Below are 20,198 nucleotides of genomic sequence, written 5' to 3'. Positions count from 1 at the left end.
GCGCCCAATCTGGCATCAGATGAGAAGTGATAGCAATTGCAATAAATAAATGTCTCGCCGCCTGAACCGCAGCCATCACTGACAGTAGGGGGAAATAGAATTTTAAAGCAGTGCTAACCTACAGCATGCAATTGAAAAATCAATTCATATTGGCTGAACATGCTATCATTACCTCTGCATGTTGTTGGCTTTAGAATAACTTATTGGGCATTGTCTATGACTACGCATGTCTTTGACTCATAGTAAATTCCCCTTAAACCACAGTGATTGTCTTAAAGGCACCTTGTGGTTTCTTTTGACATTTTAAGACAAGCTGCTTTATCACATACAATTGTTTTCGCAGGAAACAACTTCAGTGCATGGCTCTGGGGAGACTGTTATCTCCTGGTAATGGCACCATTAACATGAGCATACTGTAATTAAAGACTGCAAGAGCAATTCATCTGGATACAGCATATGGATCTGTTTTTATCTTAAACTGACTGGGCAGCCTAATATAAACACAGGCTCAAATTCTAAAGGGAAGATTGGAATAATCTGTCTCGGCTCAGGTGCACGACCCATTGTTTTGAGACCCATTAGCTGAGAAATGTTGTTTCCCCTAGTTATACTGCAAGATCTTGGGATAGGTTAATTAAAGTAATTATTATTCTCACAGAGATCGGCAAGAGAAATGAATGCCAACTTTCTCTTACCAACAGTTGCACAGAAATGTAGATTTTAGCAGTGTGCCTGATTAAGGCTTTGCACACTTTTTTGGCAGTAATCCCAACCAAACTTAAGGGCTGTTACTGCTGAATATACATATATGATGGAGCCACACCAAACAATACAAAGACACTGGGGGCATTGTTTTTGCTGGAGTCTACTTCTCACTCCACAAAAAAAAAAAGATAAAACAATTATCTTCTTCAATGGGCATACACATTCCCACTGGATGTGCAGAGTTGTGTCCATGGATGGGCAAGCTAATCACCTTCTAAATCCGGCCCGTGGGCAGTCCGGGAATCAGCATGTTTTTACATGAGTAGAATGTGTCCTTTTATTTAAAATGCATCTCTGGGTTATTTGTGGGGCATAGGAAATCGTTCATCCCCCCCCTAAAAAATATAGTCCGCACCCCCCCCAAGGTCTGAGGGACAGTGGACCAGCCCCCTGCTGAAAAAGTTTGCTGACCCCTGAGCTAAGTTCTACTCAGGGTATACACTCACTGATACTAATGAACCTAATTTAGTCATGTTCATACATTTCAGTGGGTCTACTTTGAGTAACACCTAGTTGAGTACCACCCCATGTACTTAAACAAATAAAATAAAGTGACAAACTGCCTTTTCCACATAGGTGCCCCAAAACAGCTAATAAAAAAAATCAAATACAATGTGAACACCATTAAGAAGAGTTAAATAATAATAATAAATTCAATACAAAAATGCTAAACACGGAGATCTCACCCAAAGTGCCACTGTCAATCATGCAAAGGTCTGTTTGGATCAAACATCTTGTTTCATCCTCTTGTAGCCTGAAGGCTAGGTCACTTGATGGCCCTTCCCGGGGAGCAAATTCCAGGTGTTTATGTCACTGTAAACAGGTGACTTCATCTGGTAAGTCTTTGTGAATAAAAGGGTGTCTGGTTTTCATTATAATTCTGTCTGTCTGGCTTTTTTTTTACTTACATTTTTGCAGTACAATTACATCCTGATAAACGGAATTTTATTAAAAAAGGAAGCAATTCTGCCCCCGCACCAGGACCAATTTGCAACTAGATTTTCAAAGCATGCAGCTTCTGGGTTGCTGAGCACAACAAGGAAGGAAGGACAGACCACACCTGGCTGGAGTCCCAAAGAACCACAGCAACCCTCCTTTCCAAGCACTGGACCGAGGCGGAAGCATGAAGGACCCTGTGCATTCACCACTCCAGCTTCTAATCACACCAGAACCAACATTCTGTTGTGAGGATTTACCAAAACTGAGTCCAATAGGCTATGTCAGGTCAATGAGGCTTGTATATAGTTGGCAACATGACTTGCTTTACTGAACTTCGCAGGGAAGAGTAGCATTCAACACTAAATTATTGGAGATAAACAACAGGGCTGAGTGGAAAGCAAACTGCATCAGCCTGCCGTTTAGAAAATCAGGAATGGAGAGGTGGATTTGTGAGTCATCGGTATCTACATATGGCAGTTTAATCACTGAGGTCATTCAAGTTTGAAGTTTAGCTGAGGAAAGGGAGGCGAGGATCAAATCAATGAAAGGCCACTTAAGGACAACAATAGTAAGGAAAAATGAGAGTAGTGAGAGTAGATTTTGGCCCAGTTCCCACGTCTCATTAAACCTGAGTTTAATGTAAAGTATCAGCATGCTGATGCATGATGTACGAAAGGATTCCACGACGCCTACTCCTTCTCTTCTGCTGCTTCTGTCTCATGTAGATGGGGAAAGCTAGAGTCTGGCTTGCGTTGTCTGAACCCTGGTTTGGGGTTTGTTTTCTCCAACCAACTGTAAATTTTATTTTATTTCTTCAATTTATATACTGCCCTTTATCCAAATATCCCAGGGTGGTGTACAACATTAAAACATTATAATATAATATAATATAATATAATATAATATAATATAATATAATAGTAATAGTAATAAAAAGCAGTAACAAAAACCACAGAAAATATCATGGTAACAGTCCCCTCACATTTCAAAGGCCATAGATAGTTTAATGACTGAAGGCCTGGGTAAAGAGACTATTTTTGCCTGGTGCCTAAAGACACGTAATGATGGCACAAGGTGAGTCCCTCTGAGGAGAGCATTCCACAGACGAGGAGCCATCACATAAAAGGCTTGTTCTCTTGTTGTCGCCCTCTGAGCCTACCGGGGAGCAGATGGGGAGAGGCTGTCTTTAAAGTATTGAGGTCCTGAGCCTTTATAGAGCACCAGCACTTGAATTGGGACTGTTAACCAACTGGCAGCCTGTGCAGTCAGGCCAGGATAGATGTCGTATGCTCAACTCCTCTTGCTCTGGTGAGCAACCTGGACGTCAAATTTTGCACCAGCTGAAGTTTCTGAACTGTCTTCAGAGGCAGCCCTACATATAACACATTGTAGTAATCTAACCTAGAGGTTACCATAGCATAGGCCAAAGAAGTTCGGCTATCCCTGTCCAGGTAGGGACAGAGCTGGGCCACCAAACGAAGCTGACAGAAGGCACCCCATGCCACTGAGACCACCTGGGCCTCAAGCAATAGCAATGGATCCAGGAGCATCCCCAGGCTATGTACATGTTCCTTTAGAGGGAGTATAACCCTTTCAAGAGCAGGCAGTTTCCCATCCACCTGGTCAAGGGAACCACCCACTAACAGCGCTTCAGTCTTCTCAGGATTGAGCTTCAGTTTATTGGCTCTCATCTAGACCATCAACGTCACCTTGGTCACTTTGGTTTCTTTGGAGTAAAGTAAACAAGCCACAAGCCCAGGAGGATGTGAGAAGCCAGACTCATGTTTGTTTTATCCACAGTACAGAAGAAACAGAGGAGGAGCACTACCGCAGCAATTGACTAGCGTGAACTAGCATGGTGCTCATTTGTATTAAACTGGTTTAATGTGGCCTGCAAACCAGAACTTTGAAAAAAAGAAGAACAAGCAGGCATATGAAGAGAAAAATGGAGAAAATACATCTTGCATAGAAAAGAGACTACTTATTTAAGAGATCAAAATTCAGTTTCTCCTTCCCTCCCTCTCACACACATTCACACAAACGAAACAATATGAAGTCTGCACAATACTAAATATTCCTCTCCCCCTACTTTTGCTTTCTCATTTCTTCCATCTGTTTCATCTTTTATTCTGCCATTTCTCCTGGCTGTGCCTCCTGTTTTCAAGCATCTACGCTGTCTCTCTCTTTCTCCTCACCTTTTAAAACGCTAAAACACTTTTGTCCCAGACATTGCATGGCATCCGTCTGTTTATTAATCCAGATTTATTCATGAATTTATGCTTCATCATGCCACTGAAGCAAGGAACGATTTGTAGTCCCTCCCCTTTTCAAAATGGTGCAAAGTTAAATGGTGTCAGCATTAGCACATAATCCCACCCACTCAAAACTCCCACCAACCATCTCTGAGGTTGCAACTCTATACACCTTTACGTGGGAGTAGAGATGGAGCAGAAATTCAATTGAGTTGTCATTTATAGGCAAACCTGCCTAATCACCATTTCTGAAAAAACATATGAAGTGAAAAAGAAGCATTCTTTTAAATTTGTACTTCTTTGAATTCTGCATTGCAATTCTCCAAGCAAGCAATGTGTACATAATTTGTGCATGGGAGGGTAAAGTGTGCAAAAGAATGCAGGTATTTGCAAAGATAGCATACAATATGCATTATATAAGGGGAAAATGCTTTGCAAAAATGTGCCCCTTGGGCAAAACAGCATAGCAAGTTGCATATTTCAGGCTAAATTTGTAGTGAAATGCTGAATTTTCACAAGGATGTGGTATTTAAAAAAAATGACAAACTAATGTGAAAATTTGGATAACTGAACTTAAGAATGTAAAAATAACCCTGAAGCTGTATGCCGGCTCCCTAGGCCAATAAGGTGAGATGAGCGCCACAACCCCAGAGTCGGTCACGACTGGACCTAATGGTCAGGGGTCCCTTTACCTTTACCTTACTGCCAAGAGGGCAATCACCCAGCAAAAAATTCCTGTAAAAGGCCTCAAGAGCTACTATACATTTGGTTATACCATAATAAAATTCAAAAGGTGGGAAGAATCAACAGAAACAGAAAAATATTGTTTCTAAAGGTAAAATCCAAACTGATATTGCTGATGATTTTCACATACTGGTATATTTCAGTCTGGTATAATGTACAGAAAATGAGATCTGGGTCATTGGAGAAGTTCAAGACAGGCAAAAAATTAGAGCTCTCTTCGGCTAGCTTTCCAAATAATGCCATAAGCAGAATGAAATGCTGCTGTCAAATACTTGGCATATATTTACTTAAAAGCCTAATATAATGCTCCTAAAATCTGCAGTCAGCCTTCCTATAGGGCTGAACATTTCACGGCTAAACTACTTCTTTAAAAATGCAAGGATGGTTTCAAATATATTTCTTTTGGAACGGAAGGTTTCCAAGATTAAAGCACACGTCTTAACCAGCTTGTTTTACATTCCATTATAGTCCTGTGGATGGTGCAATGGGTGGCAAATGAATCAGAACAAGAGGATGAAAAGACAGAGAGAAAAAGAGTGAGTGAAAGCTCTGCATGTCAAGACATCACCCACTTTACACTTAAGAAATTTACAAAATCCCCATGGTCACAAAAATTGCTTTACTGCTGTACAGTAGCCTACATTTTTAATGTGATTTTGCTCACATTGTTGCAAGAGGCTTATTTGCCTCATGAAGTGCATGAGCTAAGATATAGGGGGAAATAGTCCAAAAGTGTCAGAGAATCAATATCGCTCTTCAAAATGCAGCTTAGAAAGTTAAAAACCTGAGACATCAAATCCAAAAGCTCCTCAGTACAATGGTTGTTTGAGAGTAAGTCCTAGAGATTTCAGTGAGGCCCAATCCTATACTGAGCATCCACCAGCTGATGGCGTGATAGGGTTAAGCAGAAGTCCTGCAATGCTGGGGGGGGAAGGCTAAATATGCTGATAAATTTCAGCAGGACATCTACAAGAGGAGTGGGGAGTCTGTGGCCCTTTAGCTGTTGTTGGATGACAGCGCCCTTCATCCCTGAGCATCGACCGCGCTGGCTAGAGCTGATGGGGTTTGTAGTACAAGGCATCTGGAGGAAGCAGCAGGCACTAGGGCTGCCTTCTGAATGCCCAGCACCAGTGCTGTTTCCGAGAGGGAGAGGGGCAAGAAGGAGTGAGGTGTCGGGTGGCGGTGGAGCCCATCCTATGCTCCTGCTGCCATGTGTTGCACCTGCCTTGCTTCCGACCCCCACCCCTCTCCCTCTGAGGAACTGGCAGCAAGCTTAACATTTGGAAGGCAGCTGAGTAACGCCACTCCACCTGGGTCACTCCTCAGAGCACTACTGTCTGGAGGGCATTAGGCTGAGGAAAGGTGCCATATCAAGTGGCAGGAAGCTGGCAGAGAAAGAGATCACCCACTGGAAATCCTCTCCCCACCCCCCCAGGAAGCAGCCCCCCAGACGCAGTGGCAGAGCTTCATGCTCCGGCACCGGGGGGGCAGAGAGCAGGTGGGGGTGGGGCTGGCACGCGTCCCCACCTCCTCTCTATCTGTAGGGGTGTGCCGCCCAGGGCAAGGCAAGTAATTTGCGCCCCCTAACCTGTGGATTTGCGCCCCCTAACCCCCAGATGTTGCGCCCGGTGCGGCCGGCCCCCCCTGCAGCCCCCACGCTACGCCACTGGTGTGGAGTCCCGTTTTTCGCCAACGGAGCTTCCGTAAATGAAGTTTACAACACGTTTAACTGAATTGTTTCTTTGATGTGTCTAGATCCAGCCGAGAACAGTACAGATGCAGGAAACTCCTGACTTCACCATTTAGTTTAGCCACTAGGTGGCACTGGACTTACAAGCAAGTCCAGTGCCACCTAGTGACTAAACTAAATAATGACATTATCCATACACAGCAATGAAAAAAATATTGTAGCATTTTGTGTTTTTATCCATGCATACATTTTCAATAATCTGAAGTGAGTTATATCCCTGCCACAAACATTTCTACTCTAGTCTCTAATATAAGAGTAAAAGGAAGAAGGAAAGATCGGGGGCATGCTGTCACTCTTTGTTAAAAAGTCTCGTTATAAGATGTCCTTTGTGTGTGTGTGTTTCTTTTAAAGCCAGCATCCTCATTGGGGGGGGGGGGCAGTGGTGGTGGTGGGGGATCTGATAGTAAGGTACTCATTTGTATACAAAAGCACTATTTCATATTTGTATGAGGGCATATGTGGCAATTATCCTACAAAGATACAGTATTCATTTCAGGCAATTGCCACGGGCTCGGCATTACTGAGAGGAGTAAAAAAGCATTAGAATCAACAGGGGGAAAAAGGATATTCCAGTTTTTCTACCCGCTACCTTGAACATACTTCACGTTTAATTTCACCCTATTGCCACGGGCACTGTGTTGTTATGACAGCTGATCTGCCATTGAATAGCTGTAAAAGAAAATCAACAAAGGATCGCTTCAGTGACTTTCGATGCAATTTATTGGAGCTTGTATCTTGCGGCTGCTGCCGCCTGTCGGGGTAATGACACATGATGGGTGATTAAAGTGCAAGTCCTTAAATCAAAGCTGTGCTGATGGTCTGAAGAGGCAGCAAACAGCACTTGGAGCTTGTTCATCTCGCATGGTGGGAGGACCTCATTAGGACCAAAGTAAAAAGAAAAAATGCCTGTTATACTAACAAGAGCAAATTCTTGTGTCTAGGGAAACTTTTTTCATGTTTTCAAGGTTTAGCATAAATTTTCCTGCAGCTCCTCTCTGAGTCTGGCTGTGTGATCAAACATAGTAATATAAAAAATACTGATTTGTTATCATGCGCCAGCATGCATCTGAGGATAACAACTGCAAATTCAGGTGATTCTAGTGCTTCCATTTATTTTTATACATTCCACAGCTTTTGGCTTCCATCAGGCAGAAACTCAGCTTTTCCATTTGATATTCTTAAATGACAATTACATATAAAACGTATAAAGCAATGAACAATTAGGTATTTGCCAGAATGGTATAGTGGCAATAAATAAAGCGTCCGGAGACTTATATGAGAAAGCCTAAGGGGAAGGGAGGCAGGGAAGGCATGAAGGCTATAATTCTGCATTCAGTTACTCACAAGGCAGAGAACTGAAAACAAAAGGATCACCTCCTTGCAGTGTAATTTACAATGAGTTGTGAAAAACCAAAATCACTTAGGATCCCTGATTTTACTATATCCCTAGGAGGCTATTCTATTATCTGGGTGCCACAAATAAAAAAATAAAATACTACCGGTACTTTGTTTTCTTGTTTTGTTTTAATCTTCCTCTTCCACTCACAATCACTTTTACATTTGGTAATTCCTGGCCATATTTCTTCATCACAAACCACAGATAGTATTTTTTAAAATAAAAATCAGGCAGATTCACCCTACCTTTACACAGACTTAAGGGCACATGCTCATTGGGAAGCAGTAGATTGTGATGTTTATGCCTTTAGGTGCTTCACCTATTTACTTAGGCACTTCTGTGTCATTTTGCAAGGCAAATGAGACATATACATATACATACACACAAAGCCTGGAATCAAAAATGGGCCATAATCTCATTCATATATATTTTAAAATATTGTTCCACGTAAATGTTCCAAATATCCATATCTGGCATCACGAATACCTGAGAAACATCAGATATTAATTCTGCATATGGCTAGGGTGCCTCCAAACTCTCATTATTTTGTGGGAAGAAAGCACATACCAGAAATTTAGATTTGCACAATTAAAGTGGGCTAAAATGATTGAAATGCATCCTGCCACCCTAGCACAACAAATCCACTATTTAAAAACAACAGACTATTTGTAGTTAGGAAAGTGATGGGGGGGGAGCACAGAAAAGTGTGGGACGGGTGGATGATTAATGGGAAAGTTTTTAGCACCTTCCAAGCAAATCAGGATGAATGTGCATTGTCCTGAAATCAGCCTGTAAAGAAATCAGAATGAATGCTTGATAAAGACTGGACAGAGTCTGACCAAGACATAAGCTTTGTGCAAGCAAATCGATAATCAATAATCAAGTCATCTGGAGATCTCCAAGTCTCTGGAAACCAATGGCTCCTCTGGAAAGTTGATTGAGTCGATAATGCATCTGTTGTTGAGAAGAACAGCAGATGCTTTGTTGTATTGCTTGGCTTGCTACAGCAGTTGTTGCAACACAGTCCCAAGTAGGCAGACTAGATCATTTTTATATAAAAAGGTAAATTTTACCATCATGAAGTCTCAGTATGGAAATAAGGAACGGTTTTACTGCCCTTTTTCACAGCCTTTCAAGTATGACAGAAAGGGAAAGACTTAAGTTTTCCCAAACAATAACGAGCAGGCATCCCAACATTTCCATTTGCCCAAGTCGAAAAACCAAGAAAACATATTGAAAAGTTGCAAAGGCTAGATTTTTATGATTGTGATTCATTGGGGTCATGGTGTGTGTGTGGAAATCCTATTTATAAAGTGGGTAAGGGCCCCCTCCCCCACCCCAGATGAGCCCTTCAATCAAATAGTGAAAAATATGTCATTTGTGTATAATTATCTCATTTTAAAATATTGGAGTTATTCAACTGCTAGCAAGTTGTGAACACATATTACTGGTGGTTTGTGAGATGAGAGGTGTTGATCTTTACATACATCTTTCTCAGAGCAGCAAATTACTTCCTGGACTCCCGTGACCTAAATGATGCTTCTTAATCGGCATTAGTTTCTCAGTAGCTCTATCATAGTAAAGTTTGCCCAAAAAGCCTCTAATTACTAAGGAATGCACTGGGAGAGGGTGGATGAAGAGGGTTAGCCGGAAAAGAGCTGTCAGTCATTTTTGCATTTTTGAGAACTACATTTCTTTCTAACCTTGTCACCCAGAAAACGCTGCCTGTAGCACTTTTCCCTCCCTCCTCTCATTCTGAGTACAAGGAGAGGCAGTTAGAGTGTGACCTTGCAGAGCTGGGCAAACACATTATGTGGGATCAATTAATGGCTAGCAGTGAGTCACACTGCGAGGGAGCTTGAGGCTTGCAGTAGTACAGATATCCCTCAGGACTGGAGCAGAAAAGCCAATATTGAAGGCAGCGAGGGGGGGGGGTGCATGTGCGTGTGTGTAAGAAGCAAGGAAAATGGTGGAGGAAAATACAACAAAGGAACAATAAAGCAACGAATGAAAGCATGAACGCGGATAAAAGATCTGCAGAACACCACAGAGGTTCTTATTGCTATTGCCTATGAAACACCAATCATATAATTCTTCCTATTGATCTCCCAAGTGCCTTTAATGTATGCTTGGCTCAAGGCAGTCTCGCCTAACAAACAGTGCATGTGGCAACTGCTTTTCAAATGCAAGACTGGACGTGTGAGTGTGCAGAGAGAGGAGGGGAGGGGGGAGAGGGAGGGGGGAGTGCATGGCATTGCATGTCTATGTTTGTTATCTTAGAGCCAGAGGAGCTTTCATTAGATTCAAACAGTAACTGACTCTCCAGAGAGGTCCCTGCTCTTATTTGATAAGGGATGCTCTTTTATCACACATGAAACTGCATGGCATGATCAGACAAAGACTGTGTATAGCTGTCAACCAAGGAGAAGCTAGGGTGGGGTTTTTTGTACCTGATTACTAAAAGGCACTGCGTTACTACTAATCTACAACTGGCCTGTTAACAGTTGCCTTGGAAAACTGCTGTTCTGCCTGATTTCTTAAAAACAAACAAAGCCCAACACTGCAAAATGTGAGCAATTCCTCATATCTTGTCTCGTTATACTGGACCATTCCAGATTAATTAGGACAAAAAGTCCTCTCATCACTGAGACAGTATATCAATAAATCATAGAATTGTAAAGTTGGAAGGGACCCTGAGGATCATTTAGACCAACCCCCTGCAATGCAGGAATATGCAGCTGTCCCATACAGGGATCGAACCTGTGACCTTGGCATTATCAGCACCATGCTCTAACCAACTAAGCTAGAGAAGAAACACACATTTTCAACCAGGGATTAATGCCACTAGTATGCCCTGAAAAGACCTGTGCTAAATCTTTTCAAAGCCTTCAATGTTCAGCAGTACTTAGTATTCAGAATCTTTCATCAAACTTCAGGGAGCCCTCAGCGTAGTGCTGTCAATTGACCTCTACCTCACTCCAAAACACAACCCACATACAGACATGCCTTTTTTAAAAAAACTTGCCACTATCCTCCTCACCTGGCCCCCAGGCAACGTTTTGGTTTCCATCCACAGTAGCCACCTGCCACTTAAATTTGTCCCCAGTGTAAAGTGCTGGCCCCACAGGTTTCCTAGATCTATGGGCCAAGACATTGCATTCTGGGTAAATGAAATTATATACGATTCTGTGAGGTTGCTGCACCACAGGCCTTGAAACCACAACCCTAGCACAGCTATTTATTTAGTGAACACAATCCTATTAAGCAAAGCGAAAGCGCCGTCATAGGAATGGTTCATAACCTTCATGTGCTCAGTGAATCAGATAAAAGTGCCACCCTCAGCAAAATCTTCCATAGCCTATATCCCTCTATTCACTAGTCTAGAGGGCCATAAAACTCTCCTTACTTGTGGTAATGTGTTTCAAAGGACTTCAGTAACACAGTGGTAGGTCATCACCTGACTGACAGACTGAAGTGTTGTGTTGCTGATGCTAGGCCCAGCTCTCATGACATGAGGAGTCCATGGAAATATTCCTTATGGAGCACTTCCACAAGGTAACACACAGGAACCCACTATTGACCCATCCAATAAAAGACAAGAGTAGTGTGCTTGGTTTGAGACCTCCAAGAGTCAATCAGGCATATTCACACTATTTTATTCCATCTCTCAAGAAAGGAGACCCGTCGTTTATATAACAGCTTCTGCAACCAACTGATGACAAATTTGAAGGACAAAACAAAAAATATTCCTAACTGTCCTTGTATTCCAGAAACTCAGTGTTAATCCAAAAGGCCAGAGTTCAAATTATTATCTAAAACAGAGATAGAAATAAGGAAGTAGAATGTAGCCTAAAGACATGAGCATGATTCTCCACCATTTCACTAGGGTAGAAAAAAGCCCACTACATTATGGCATGGTCCAATCCTAGATTCTGCAAGACAACAGTGTACATGAAGACACAAAGCTCTTCCCCATATATAAGGGAAACCTCTATGCGCACATATTTGTTGAACTTGTCAAAATGGCTCATAATGTGGGAGCCAGCCATACCACCACCTCTTTTTTGAGAAATGTGGCTATTTACTATGAATGGCCTAGTGCAGGAGTCCCCAAATGGTGGTCCATGGACTGACTACCAGTGGTCCATGAGCTTCATTCAGGCGCTCCATGGCAAGTCAGCCAGTGTGGTGTAGTGGTTAAGAGCAGTAATCTCATAATCTGGTGAACCGGGTTTGTGTCTCCGCTCCTCCATATGCAGCTGCTGGGTGACCTTGGGCTAGTCACACTTCTTGAAGTCTCTCAGTCTCACTCACCTCACAGAGTGTTTGTTGTGGGGGAGGAAAGGAATGGAGATTGTTAGCTGCTTTGAGACTCCTTAGGGTAGTGATAAAGTGGGATATAGAAATCCAAACTCTTCTAAATATGAATATGAATCTTAATTGCATTGCTATTAGGTGTTTCTAACATTAGGTTGTATTCAAAGCTAGTCTGACTCAGAGCAGACCCATTGAAGTTAATGGAAAATAACTAACTGCACATTCCTAACCATGCTACTCAGAAGTAAGTCCTGTTGAGTTCAATATTAGAAATAAAAGAAGCAATTAAGAATAAAATTAGAAATCAAACAGCATCTAGTACAGCACACTACAATTGCTACAACAGAAAAATCATTAAGTGGTCCACCAAGAGCATCAGAAAGTTTCAAGTGGTCCACGGGGGGGGGGGGGGAGTTTGGGAACATCTGGCCCAGTGACTGCAGAACAAAGGATGGATGCTATTGTTGAGAAATCATCAGTTCTCATAGTGACAGAAACAGGGGACCTTGAGCTGAGATGCTGTCATTATGAAAAAACTAAAACTAATGAATAAGCATCCCCTGGTGAAAGCATTCTCAAGCACTATGCAGTGATTTGAATCAACTCTGTCTTGGTTTAATATATCAATGTAATACAAAAGGTGTCCCATACCCTAAGACAACCTTTCCCAACCTGGTGCCCTCCAGATATTTTTTGTCTATAACTCCCATCAGCCGCAGCTCTGCTGGGTGGAGCTGATGGGAGTTATATCTCCCCCCAAGTCAGTGTGGTGTGGTGGTTAGAGTGTCAGACTAGGACCTGGGAGACCAGGGTTCAAATCCCGCACCCAGCCATGAAGTTTCCTGGGTGGCCTTGGGTCAGTCACTGCCTCTCAGCCTAACCCACCTCACAGGGTTGTTGCGGGGAGCAAAGGAGGAGGGGGAGAACCTTGTATGCCACCTCAAACTCCTTGGAGGAAAAGGAGGAAAATATAAATGCAATAAATACATTACAATAAAACATATGGGAAGCACCAGGTAGGAGCCCCAGGTAAGGCTACTCCAAGGGGCTCCAAATATGGTCCCAGAAGTTGACTGAAATGTTTGATATGCAGTGTCAACTCTTCCCCTCCCTTGCACACTTAATCTTCCTCTAGTTGTACCCAGCATTTTCTGTCTATATATTTAAATACAGGAGATTACAGATATGCCTTTGCAACTTAATAGTTATTACTTGGATCAGGAATAAATTCTTACTTTTAACAGTGAGGTACATGGACTTGCTGACGTCAGCCCCCACATCATTGCTGACCTTGCAGAGGTAGTATCCACTATCTTCTTCCAGCACATGCTTGATCAACAGGGAGCCATTTGTGAGAAGCTGGATGCGCCCATTCAATGCAATTGGCTGGAACTGGGGGACTCCAGCACCTATTGCAAGAATAAAAGGTGAATCGGAAGGTGGAAATAAGACACAAGAGGGGAGAAGAGTGTTATCATGGACAGAACCAAACTAAAGTGACCTAGGATTTTCAGACCCCCACCACTAAATTGGGGGGGGGGGGAGGAAGGAGAGACTGCTTTATGACAAAATGTTATAAATCAAATCACATAGAAAAAGGCGTTCTTATGATGCTTGTAATAATCGCTGTGAGCCAGATTGAAAATAAAGCACTTAGGTTGACAACCATATTTATTGTGGTTTATTGCAGTGAGCTGCCCAGAGTGGCTGGGGAAACCCAGCCAGGTGGGCGGGGTATAAATAATAAAACTTATTTTTATTATGATTATTTAGTTCCCTGATAGCTAAATTACCGGTATGCTCAATTTATGCTTGAATATCCAGAAATGTATGCAATCCTCATGACACCAAAAAAATAAAAATAAAATAAAATTAACATTGGGAATAGAACACAGAGCAAACAAGAAACGAAGCAGTGGAATGCCTCTGTGGAAGGAAACTAGGATATTTATGCTGCCCATGTGGTTCCTTCCATCTTGATATTTCCAAAGGGGTGTGGAAGAAACCATTGGAAGCAGTTCCCCTGCCCTCATGTACCAGCAGACAGATGTTCTTCAGGACTAATCTGCAGGCTATTCATAGCCTGCAGATGGTTCCATAACTGTAACAATGTAGGACCTGGGCACAACTCCTTGGGAATGTCTTGCAAAGTCCCCATGTAAATCGTCCTTGAGATGATGGAAGACGATGGGGTAGGGCCCACTGCAACTGCATTGGCCACATCATTTTCAGGGCGCCTGCAGCACATAGCACTTGGAATAACAAAGGCAAGTATTGGCTACCTGATTGTATTAGAACAGTGATATCCAAGTGACAGTCAAATATGGTTACAACACCAATGATATTGAACAGTAAGCTTTAAAAGGCTAACAAGCTAGCTGACCCATTGAGAAAGATCATTAACCTACTTCATAGTTCTCATTCTTCTCATGAACAGTTTCCAAAACCATAAGATTTCTGAGTGCCTTTTGAAAAAAGAAATCAAAGGCTAAAAGGCACTGAGGTCTTAACTTTAATAGTTCAAAAGAACCCGTAGGTTCTGAAAGGTTGGAGCTGGTGTTTTTGTTTTAAAATCAGCTTTGATACCAAAATATGTCACAAAGAAAATTAGGTAGGACACCATCCACCATGTAATGCCTTTTAATAAAAAATAAATACAATCTGCCAATTGCATATATTTGGCTAGAGTCAAGTGGGGCCAGAAATAATACTCTTGTTATATGAACAGAAAACATTAATGCATTAGGTAACTCATGAACTAAATTACTAGGTATGCTAATGCTGCCTGACCTTTCAAAGGGCTGAAAGGATATGATTGGCTGTACTACCCATGGATTTCTTCCATTAAAAAATAATAATCAGTTGTTACCAAGGATGAATACTGGAAATCAGAACAACAATACTGGACTTTTGTTTAGTCTTCACATCAAGGATCTAAGAACACTGTATCTGGTCAACCAATAATGGGAAATGGAGAGAGGGAAATCAGAAACAGATAACATAATATATGCATTACTGGGGACTACCAAGTATGGCTAAAATATTTATCAAGGTGAACTCAAAAGTGGCGCCCTATTAAAAAATTAGTAAGGGATAATAATCTGGGGACGCGGGTGGCGCTGTGGGTAAATGCCTCAGTGCCTAGGGCTTGCCGATCGAAAGGTCGGCGGTTCGAATCCCCGCGGCGGGGTGCGCTCCCGTTGCTCAGTCCCAGCGCCTGCCAACCTAGCAGTTCGAAAGCACCCTCGGGTGCAAGTAGATAAATAGGGACCGCTTTCTAGCGGGAAGGTAAACGGCGTTTCCGTGTGCAGCTCTGGCTCGCCAGAGCAGCGATGTCACGCTGGCCACGTGACCCGGAAGTGTCTTCGGACAGCGCTGGCCCCTGGCCTCTTGAGTGAGATGGGCGCACAACCCCAGAGTCTGGCAAGACTGGCCCGTACGGGCAGGGGGACCTTTACCTTTACCTTTAAGGGATAATAATCAGCATGCAAAGAACTATTAAAAAGTATAATAAGGCCAAGAGGTGTTTGGACTTGTAATGTCCCCTCCTTCAAACAGCAACCATACCTGCCCATTACATGACAAATTCTGAAATGGAGGGTAGTTTCAAAAGCTGTTTGTGATACAGTAATGAGGACTGGCTGTTCCCTTTCAGTATGCAAGCAAGGAAATTGCTGATTTTTGGCCACCAGCATCACCAACGTCTTTCTGAAGAGATGTATTCATTTAAATGTGGTAATTATACCGGGCACACAGAGGTATTAATCCCTTCTGTAAACTATACATGTCAACTGAAATAAAGCACTTCAGATTTTTCAATTATTGTACCGTAATTTTCTGTGTATAAAATCGGGGTGTTTTTTTTTTAGTATAATACAATATTAAAAATTGGGGGTTGTCTTATGTATGGGTATCAGTGAGGGGGACAGGCGATTGGTGGCAGCCACAGGTAGGAGACTTTCAGAAGTGATTGGGGCAAACCCCCCCCCCATTTCCTTAATTTGGATTCCCCCCAAAATAGGGGTCGTCTTATACAAAGGGGCGTGTTATACACGGGAAAAAAATGGTATATTATCAGTGTGGGGAAATACCTTTGGAGTACTTCCAGACAATTGTGGGGACAGGGTAGCCTTCTGCAGAGCAGTTGAGGATCACAGCTTTTCCATAAATCCCATCTTGATCACTTGGCTGAACCACAAATCTGGGAGGAACTGGAGGGGAACAAAAAGAAAAGAAAGAAGTGATTTGCAAAGCCAGAAAGAATGTTCTACTAATGATAAAGTATTTTTCAAGAACTTAAGGTGCATGCAAGAGATGCAGATGACTTTAAAGCTCGCTGAGTAACTTTTGGGAAAGGCAAAATGGGTGCTTGTTACAGCTTACGTAGGCTACCCATCCTAATTCAGATGGAATGGAGCTGGGTAGCACCTGCATATCAGTGACACCACATTCCACCTCCCCAGCAGTTTCGAATACATATTATACAACAAGGAAGCCAAGACAAAACCCTGTGGGACCCCACAGCGCTAATAACATGGGACTGAAAGAGAAGCTTTCAATGCTATTTCCTGATAATGCCCCTGATTGCCCACCCACAAACCACAGAATCACTCCAATAGACTACTGTGGTCAACAATAGCGAAAGCAGCCAGAGAAGGATTTTACCCTGTTGATGAGTTCATATAGATTTCCAGAATGGTTTCCTTCAGCATACCCTAGATTATGCAACTTGATCATTCTGAAATTTATTCATTTTTGCCTCTCCCCGCACCCTTCCTCATAATGTCTGCTAGGGGCTAAAGTGCAGGATGATTCATATAAATGTCCATGTCCAGGAATCTGTGGGTCGAGCCAAGCTGACTGCATGGCAAACCAGTTGTTTGATTACTCCATCACCAGCTCAGCTCGATTGTCAGCATACTAACAGTTTTGCAAATTAAATGCACTTCATCATGTGCTGACAGGTGAGCTGAGCAAGCAATGGAGTGACCACATGACTGCTTAACTCTGTAGCGAGCAGCATAAAGGGTTGATTCAACCCTCTCCTTGCCTATATGAAGAAGGCTATTTGGTCTAGCCTTAAATCTGCAGTACAATGTGTACTTGCTGCAATATTAAAACTAGAACACTCTGCATTCTAGTACACAGGTGTTAACTCCACCAGGGTTGAAATGTTACTTGCAGTCCCTGGGCATGGTGGAAGAGCTATCTGGGACTGGAGGTAGTTCAGGGAAGGAGACGTTTGTGTCCAAGGAGGAGAGCAAAGCTATCTCCTCCAGAGCTAGAATTAAGGTATCGATCTCCTGGGGTTCTTTCACCATGGAAGCTTCTAAGTGGGGTCACCACTATGGAAACTGTTTTCTAGGGAGTTGCTTTCTCTGTCTTTGGCACTCTCCTTTGCCTGAGAGGGATCAAGATCCTGGGCTATGAGACTACAAGAGGCAGTGCTGATCTGTGACCAGCTGGACGGGTGTCACCTAAGTGCCACAGAGAAGAAGCCAACAACTTCATCAGGCAAAATGCCCCAATGGCACAGAGAGGAAGTTGACTGGGTGTGATGCTAGATTCTCTCATTTAAGACAGCTGGCACTTTGCACTGTGTTTTAAAGAAAATTAACCTGAGACCTAAGGGGATTTTTAAAAAACTGTTTCTTTTTATTTATTTATATTAAACTTGCATACTGCCCTTCACCCAAAAATCTCAGGGAAGTTCACAACATAAAAATACAAAAGAGACACACAAAATACATAATAAAAACAAGAACAAAAGCAAAGCAATACCCCCCCCCCCCAATTAAATAGCTCTACTCAGGAACCAATGGTCTTGGTTAGTGAACTTGTTTTGGCTCATAGACTGCCAGTTGATGAACACCAAAAAACTAACACATCAAACAATAATCATGCAGACACAAGCTCAGTATTTGAACAATTGTGGTGGTATTCTTAAAACACCAAGCAAAATGAAAATATTCCCCCAATAGCAGAACATAATTCAGATCGTCTTCCAAATTAAAAGTGAATAATTGGCACAGTGGGAAATGATCTAACCACAATAATGTATTGAACCCAAGAAGCAGCACTTCAAAAAAATTCATATATTAAATTATGTGGTTTCCAGCTGTACCTGAAAACATTTCTAGATTGTTGGTTAGGTTCCCATGAAACATTTTCACACAGAATAAAAAGCCTTCTGAGGTTTCTTTTAAACCCCCCCCCAAAAAACCCCCCACCTTATTGTGGTGTTTTTTCTCTAACAAGAGAGGAGAGATTCTAATATATTCTATGTTTCTGGAAGCCACAAGCAGGATGAGTACTATTGCACTAAGTTCCTGCTTGCAGGCTTCCCATTGGCATCTGGTTGGCCACTGTGAAAGCAGGATGCTGAAGTAAATGGGCCTTTGAGCTGACCTAGCAGGCCTTCTCATATCTTTTTAAGCTTGTATGTACCATCAGACAACTGTTATTGGAAAATACTGTTGACTTCTATCTAATTGTCACCACTCAGATTAATTACATCACCTTACCTCTCACAATTAATTGGCTTTGGTGCTCCACAGCTGCTGCATCATTTCGAGCTATACAGGTATAATTCCCATTGTGCATGAGGGAAAGATTAGAAATCCTTAAGGAGCTGGTGAAGTCAATGTTGTCAATGGTCACCCCAAGACTGGCTGGGATTGGTCTGCCATCCTTCTGCCAGGTGATTGTGATTGGCAAATCCCCTGAGACCACAACACATGGAATGAAGACTCGCTGTCCAATGGAGAACCTTGGGAACTCAAAGGGCTGGATGAAAGGTGGTACTGAAACAAAAAGAAGAAGAAAATGCTATTCATTAAAGAACTGCGAGTGTGTTGACATTTTTGAAAATGTTGTGAAGTAAAGTGATCATAAACTACACAGCTGGCATGTAGTGTAATACATAACAGTAAGAAGGTTTTAGTATACCATTTTTTATAAAATAATTAATTCCCAAATGCCTAATATTCAGGTGATTAGCCATAAAATGCTGATGTTTTCCAAATCAGTGATTTCATACCTTTTGTTTCTCCCTGAAGTTCTCCAGAAAACGCTCAGTTTTAAATAGATTTGGGTTTAAGGCAATGGTGGAATTGTTAAAACTGCTGCAACCCTATACACACCCATCTGTGAGCAAGTCCTATTGAACTCAATTAGACATGCATAGGAATGCAAGGAATGACTCTTCAAACTTCACTGTTTCTGTATTGGAATGTGAAGCTTTCGCAGTCATGACTGAGCTCAGAATCTGAAGGGCTAGCTAACAAGGCCCGAGGAACCTACATGCAACATGGCTTGGCTTATCCTCAGTCATCTACTTCCACGATGTGATATGTAACACAACGGGTTCCCAGACACAGCAGCATTTGAGCAAAGCTTCTGCAGCTGGTGCTTTTAAAGGAATGGAAATGGTTGGTTGGAAACTAGAATAATATCTGAGGAGACACCAACCAATATGAGCTCTTATGCATTGGTGTTTTTGTCGACAAGAGTGGGGTGCTTCACACTCACTGAAATGTGTTAAGCCTGACCAAACGCAATTCTTGGCTCCCAATTCTGCAAGTATGACTTTCCTTTACCTTTTACAGTCACATGCACACTCTGGCTGGTGGACAGCTGGGGCTGAACGAGAACATTGCATGTGTATTCGCCCTCATCCACTTCCTTCTGCACATCGGAGAGCTTCAACGTTCCGTTGTTTTCAAATGCTACTTGGCGATGGTTAAAAGGGAGCAGGTTAGAATTCTTATACCATTTGATTGAGTAGTATGGATAACCAATGACACGGCAGTGAATGAAGGTATCCCGCCCGGCTATTGCTGTAATGTTTTTCATTGGTCGGATGCTTGCTGGCCCTGTAAAGGTAAAAGGAAACTCTTGAAAATAATTTAAGGCTGTATTTAAGCAGAGGAAATATTAATTTCTTCTAAATATACAATTCTTTTAGATACTGGAAATCACAGCCTGTGACAGTTTTTACTTCAAAGAGCCACTTAAGGGGTCTTCCTAATCGTTT

The 20,198-nt window shown here is 42.3% G+C and overlaps 1 protein-coding gene and 1 long non-coding RNA gene across 2 annotated transcripts in view; one reads left to right on the top strand and one right to left on the bottom strand.

The window, feature by feature from the left end:
- LOC310842672 overlaps positions 1-20,198 on the top strand; it is a 461,768-nt gene that overhangs the window by 75,431 nt on the left and 366,139 nt on the right. The gene's annotated exons all lie outside the window — the stretch shown is intronic.
- DSCAM (DS cell adhesion molecule) overlaps positions 1-20,198 on the bottom strand; it is a 327,203-nt gene that overhangs the window by 107,545 nt on the left and 199,460 nt on the right. Inside the window, exons 8-11 of the mRNA XM_083734745.1 lie at positions 19,762-20,037; positions 18,688-18,966; positions 16,255-16,374; positions 13,399-13,572 (exon numbers count right to left, since the gene is read on the bottom strand). Of these exons, the coding sequence (XP_083590871.1) occupies positions 13,399-13,572; positions 16,255-16,374; positions 18,688-18,966; positions 19,762-20,037 (849 nt within the window). The remainder of the gene's footprint in view (positions 1-13,398; positions 13,573-16,254; positions 16,375-18,687; positions 18,967-19,761; positions 20,038-20,198) is intronic.

This window comes from Podarcis gaigeae (assembly GCF_964106915.1).
Source record: "Podarcis gaigeae genome assembly, chromosome: 4".
NCBI lineage: Eukaryota > Metazoa > Chordata > Lepidosauria > Squamata > Lacertidae > Podarcis > Podarcis gaigeae.
This window is presented reverse-complemented; position numbering and strand designations above follow the sequence as displayed.